General features: G+C 39.0%; 1 protein-coding gene across 1 annotated transcript in view; it reads right to left on the reverse strand.

The window, feature by feature from the left end:
- Nucleotides 1-603: 603 nt before the first annotated feature.
- Nucleotides 604-6,781, reverse strand: part of LOC135221402 (NK1 transcription factor-related protein 1-like) — a 40,315-nt gene continuing 34,137 nt past the window's right edge. Inside the window, 2 exon segments of the mRNA XM_064259181.1 lie at nt 604-1,839; nt 1,842-2,009. Coding sequence (XP_064115251.1) covers nt 1,523-1,839; nt 1,842-2,009 — 485 coding nt within the window. The 3' untranslated portion in view covers nt 604-1,522.

The raw sequence follows: 6,781 nt of genomic DNA on the forward strand, positions 1-6,781 counted from the left end.
TCGAATGAGCTCTTTAGCCTCTGGTTGAGTGGAGAGCGAGATTGGCTCCTGAAACATAGTTATGCCATTCAGATCTTCAGATCGAGACATATAACTAACGTTTGGTTTAAGGGGTTATCCAGTCTTCGTGAAAGGCGAACCGGGAACAGGGGCGCTATAGCAGCTTGCAACTTTACCTCGTATTAAAAAAAAAAAAAAAAGGGCGTGCTAAAATCTACGGTCAAGCAGAGCGTTGTTTCACCAACAAAAATTAAAGTAAATACGCTATAATTTCATTAGAAATAATTTTTCTGTACTGTCTAACCTACACATTATTGAGTTTTTGACGTTTTCATTCTCATGAATAAATCATAAATATTCCTTCGCAAAATTCCTGTATCTTTAACTCAACTAAAACTCCCTTTTCTGTATTTTTAGTCTTACCTACACCACCCCGGGCCCCCAACAACAACAAAGTACTTTTATAGGCTTACTCCCCGAGTAAGCGAAAAAAAAAGGCATGTAAAATGTGCAATAAAACGACCATCTTTAAAAACAACATATATTACTCTTATATACACAGGAACAGGGCAAATATAATCGACATATATATCACCCATATAATCAAATGATTTACTCTTAAAAGGTACGCTGTACATTCTATATACAAAAAAAAAAAAAAACAATATATTATCTGTGTTGTCCTTACATATCAAGAGAAAGATATATCATAGCATTGCTGTACATCTTACATAGATATAGGAACCATTTGATACAGTGATATGTACAAGTGAAATCCACACTCTGTTTTCTGATGATATGCTGATGTGATGTTTTGGGGCTTTCGTGTGCTGGGGTATGAAATCCTGGCTCCAATACCCACCACTGGAGAAATCTCTCTCTCTCTCTCTCTCCTTCTCTCTCTCTCTCTCTCTCTCTCTCTCAATATGGCTACGTGTTTTTGTTTAAGCATGCTTAACAATCTCTGTGTATTCAAATAAAAGGTTCATATAGAATCCAGTGGAATGAATGACGAACTATTTCGAAATATGAAATTACAAGTTTTAGCAACCTGTATGAAGGCATGAAGATATGAAATAGAAAAGCCACGAGTGAGAGAAATGGGGAATCTTCAAGAAAGGAAAGAAGAACATAAAGTAGATATATTGGTGAGTGTTCGTTAGATCAGTTTTGGAATGAGGAATTGTCATGGCAAACCTTTCGTTCAACAGTTCAACGGCGAGAGAGAGAGAGAGAGAGAGAGAGAGAGAGAGAGAGAGAGAGAGAGAGAGAGAGAGAGGGGGGTCATTTGTCTCCTTACGGAAATGAGAATGCTATTGTCAATCGTTATGAAAAAATTTTTGGGAAAAAAATAGATGGTTGCAAGTATATAAACAAGATATTAAATTATGAGTAAATCAACGTACACAGACTTACACTATGGGATGTGTATTACGGTCATCGTATGGAATGGCACATGATAAGTATGATGCATTTGTGTGTGTGGGAGAGAGAGAGAGAGAGAGAGAAGTTTCTCCTCTTATCAGCGGGCCAGATGATGCAGATAGAGCGCAGCAAGAGGCGTGTGAGGAGGAAGAGGTCCGCGGTAAGAAAGAGGAGCTGGACAGAGCAGAGGAGGCGGAGGGGGTGGCAACATGCCCCCAGGAAAAGCCGAAATCGGCGGGCTGGGGGGCTGGGTTGGGGTGTTCACGTCACATCCGGGGTTCTGCTTCTTCCACTTGGTGCGTCGATTCTGGAACCAGATCTTGACCTGCGTCTCCGTCAGGTTGAGCGCCAGAGCCAGGTTCAGCCGCTCGCACACGCTCAGGTAACGCGTCTGCTTGAATTTGTTCTCAAGGACACGAGCTGCTCGTAGGTGAAGGCCGTTCGCGCCCTGCGGGGCTTGCCGCCCCCGCCGCCGCCGCCGGACCCGCTGCCAGAGCCGCCGCCCGAGCCGCGCATGCGCCCTCCGTCGCCGTCGTCTTTGGAACCGCTGTGGCTGTCGCCCTCGTCTCCCGAATCCGAGCACACTGTGAAGTAAACAAACAAACAAACGAATAGAGAAAGAAGGAAATACAACGAATAAAAAAAAAAAATACAAACAAAATTGTAAATAGATTCAACTTTTGCATTTTCAGCAAAATACTTTATAGCTAGTTAAATGAATTATTACTGACTGTAATAATGTATCTATGAAGTACAATAGATATTATGCATCTAAAAGTATACGTGTAAGAACTAAAACCATAATTGCTATGGATAAAACAAGCAGTCCTATTGTTTGATATTTATAGAGAGAGAGAGAGAAGAGAGAGAGAGAGAGAGAGAGAGAGAGAAACTGACGTGTCCATATTATTAAAACAAGATTATCATAGGTTCGACGACCGATAACTGACAAAGAAAAAGCCACGAGCATTAACGAGAAAATATCGGAGGACGGAGTTGCTTATATCATATACTTTTATCTCCAGCCACAGCGAGAATCGCAAGCATCTAATTATTCTCAGGAAATTCTTTTCTATACTCTGTTTTTTTCCATCAGTCCATCCGCCTGTGGTGTTTTTGTATGGTAACACTGCGTCCCGTGCTTTAGATAGTTACATTCAGCTTACATTCAACGATTATAATAATATATTATTTCGAATATTAACGGTGTCATTCGCATACAGTAAATTATTAAAACACTTTTCAGTTGCAAATGTACACCCAGATATCCGTTTATTTACCTAAAACTTACACATAGCGTAACTATCTAAAGCCCGGGACGCAGTATTACCATACAAAAACACCACAGGCGGATGGACAGATGAAAAAAAAAACAGAGTATAGTCAAAGGTCAACCACATTCTGCCCTTGTGCTAACGGATACTTGAACTGGAAGGAATTCACACTCATAGCAGAGTTCCAGATTTATTGGCTTTGGTTTTTTACGGGAGACTTCTTCAAACACAGTGAGATGGATTAGGTTCATGGCACAAATGCCAATCAGCTGATCTGATCACCGATTCTTCATGAATTTACTTTTGGTATGGATATGCAAGGGAACACTGACAATGTAAAAGGAGCACTCATTCATTTCGCTGACTTACTCTTGCTTAGTTCCAATCAGCATTGGACTCCTTTACAGTATATGAGCAAACTAACGTAACCATACTATAAAAAAAAAATCATGCTATATGAAATAGCAAAGGCGGTGAGCTACGATCCTAAGGACCTTACATTCCACGTAGACTATTACCTACCCAACCTGCAGTGCCGAAAGTACACCTCACTCGGTGCACTGTAGGCAATACGAACGCATTTATTTGCAGCATCCTTTGGGTCTCTAGCTACTTCCAAATTTTTACCGTTTACTGGAAATCCATCCATATTCCTTTCTTCAATTTTGTTAAGGAACTTCTCTTACTCCGTCTTAGACGCTGATTGGATGAAAGTGGCAAAGATCGGGTGACAAGTATTTTTAGCGAAAGGTGCACAGATTACTCTCTCTCTCTCTCTCTCTCTCTCTCTCTCTCTCTCTCTCTCTCTCTCCCTGGCTTCTAACCCAGGTGGTATCCTATAGTAAGACGAACATGCTATCACTATGTTTTATGACACCACACACACACACACACACACCACACACACACACACATATATGTATATATATATATATATATATATATATATATATATATATATATATATATATATATGTATATATTATAATATATTATATATATATATATATATATATATATATATATATAGAGAGAGAGAGAGAGAGAGAGAGAGAGAGAGAGAGAGAGAGAGAGAGAAAGGATATACACTCGCACACAAATACACACTACACTCATACACACATATGTGTGTATGTGTGTTTATGTGAGTGCATATCCTCTCCACCACTATCCTCTCGCTCTCTCTCCTCTCTCTCTCTCTCTCTCTCTCTCTCCGTATGAATGAATATATATATCATATATATGTATATGTATATGTATATAATGTATATAAGCGGTTAATATGAAACAAAGTCTAATATTAAAACTGAGATTGCTTGAATACTTCCGTTCTCAACAAGCGCCTCCAATTCGTCCTTTGAGATCGCTCGTGTTGAAATACATCGGAACCTACTGCTTTTGGTACAGTTTTATGCATTGAATGAATCAGTCAGATGTTACAACCAAAGTCATCAGGAGACCGATTACTCCAGGTCACTAGCGGATCCAAGGGTGGATGGGGGGCGGGTAGAGGGGGGGGAGTTGTCAGGAGGGCACGTACCCCCAATGGAAAATGATGAAAAAAATAATAAAACTGAAGATTTAGATAACAATAACATAAATTAGAGTTATAAAAATGAAACAAATTAAAAAAAATCTGCTATAGAAACAATAATGAAATTAAGAAAATAAATAATAACAACAGTATTCTTAACGATGAAATTTGTCTGGATGCCCTAGGGCTCCACCTAGCTCTTGAGATTTGGGAATTTCTAATTGCCACTTGGGAAGTCACGTGACTTGTAAATCTTCGACCAGTTTTGGCGTTAGCTTATGTACGTCATTAGAATAATGATAACATTGGTGACAATGGAGAAACAGATCCACGGTTATGTACAGGTACGTATTATCTGAAGATAAATCTGTCCAGAAAGCTCTCGGGAAAATGTTCGATTTTCCCGAACATTTGAATTGTCCCTCGAGAGCCTTTTGTACAGATTTATCTTAAAATATAAGGCAAATTCACCTTAAAATATAATGCAGATCTATCTTAGAATATAATGCATATATACTAACTGTGGAATTGTTTCTCCATTCAAGACTCGTGCTACTTTGAGTTTTTTTAATGATGATGCTATTTAGATAAAGATGAAAAAAACAGCCGTGCCAAGTCCTATCTTCTTACGATAACGAAGCAGTAACTATTTTTTTCTTTATTTTACTTTTAAATTGCGCAGTCGAAGATGAAAATGCGGAGAAATTAGTTAAGGGAGATGGAAGAAACCTAAGAGAAGTAATATACATATAATATATATATATATATATATATATATATATATATATATATATATATATATATATATATTAAAAAACAATACTTTTCTATACTATTTCTTACCCTCAAGCCTTTTGAGTAAAATATAATTGCTCCCATCCTACGATATTTGCTAATCTTCTCTTACGCTTATTCAGTCACGGTTTTCCTTTCTGAAGAAGATCCTCGAGACTCAGACCGGAGCCACGAGGCAAGTCCTTGAGACTCAGTCAGACCGGAGCCACGAGGAGCCAAACCTTTGGATCTTAGCTGGAGATCGCACCGACCTCTCGCGGCCAACCACACTTCTTACCTCATTTTCTCTTTTTGCCTTATTTCTATCGTTAATATTTACATGTACGGGCGCACCGACTATCGTATATTTCATATATTAAGATAAAGACATGCCTGACAATGTCTACTTCGCAGTGGAAAGCTTCGGACGTTTAGATAAACCCAATGTATATTCCGTAATAGGAAGAGATAAATCCATATATGTTGCCTCAGAGTGAGCTGGCCTTATGCCATCACGGGCTCTTGATCTTATAGAAGCCTGCAACAGCTACATATCCCAGGGTGACCTCATGATAACTTTGTCCTCTACACGGCCTCGGGCTTCTCTCTGAAATCAGCCGAAATTAACGAAGGCGTTGCAGCTCTAGGCCTATAGAACAGCTTATTCAACAGGTCTTGAGATCCTTTATATTATCTTAAACAACATCAACAGGACTGACAAGGATTCACTCTCCAGCTATGAAAAACTGCTGGAGGAGAGAAGACCGTCGGCGTATAAGACGACGCCTTTCGGCAAGGGGATAGAAGGCAGTGTGATATACATGGCGTTCTCTTTGCCAACATGTCTATATGACCGCCTTGAATGAGCGGACCTTCAAGCAGGTATCAGAGGCCAGGGCAACATTTCTATACCAATAGCGGAGACAGTGAACTACAGATGCTGGTGACGCCCTAAAAACTAATTCAGTCTTCATCTCTGAGATCGCGGCCAAAAAAAAAAGAAAATAAAAAAGACAGGAAAAGAAGTCAGTCTTGTGATCCCCACCTATCGCCGATCTGTCGAGACTTATCACATTATTTCGCTCATTCCAGCTTTTCACTCATTTCTAATATGTAGAGTACTTGGTTGTACGGCAACTCTTGCGATTACTAACGCAAGAACCAGTTAATAAAGATAGTTGATTTATGTGAGAAGTGCCGATTATTATTAGATTAAGGAATCGAAACTCGCCTGATATAGAAATTACGTACCTGAACGAGGCAGTAAATCAGTAGACGGTGAATTTCACTCATTTGTTTATGCGGGTTAACATGCAATGATTAATCCGCAGTCATTCAAATTTTACTTGACATTTAAACACCAGTTTATATACTCATGTCTCCACTTGGAGATTTAACGCATTTGCTACGAGGAATGGAGATCCAATATGCAAAATAAAAATAAAATATTTGTCGTGCTTCAGCAATATTCAACTATATTATTATAAAACAGAATGTGTATCTATATATTTATTTTTGCGCGTAAAAACCATAAAGTCGGCGCGGAACGAACTCTACGTTTGGACGATTACAAAATCTTTAGCATGAAAAAGCAGAGCAGCATGATATATCTAATATTTTGCATGATGTAACTGTAAAAATTGCTTAGAGCTTGCCGTCATTCCAACAGGACTGGCACATTCATAATAATAAGGATAATAATGATAAACACCTTGGAGTAACAAGTGGTACGAACACGAACCTGAAAAGGTGTGACAGAAAACGATCAGGCAAA

The sequence above is a fragment of the Macrobrachium nipponense genome, chromosome 2, assembly GCF_015104395.2.
Source record: "Macrobrachium nipponense isolate FS-2020 chromosome 2, ASM1510439v2, whole genome shotgun sequence".
In the NCBI taxonomy this organism is placed as follows: domain Eukaryota; kingdom Metazoa; phylum Arthropoda; class Malacostraca; order Decapoda; family Palaemonidae; genus Macrobrachium; species Macrobrachium nipponense.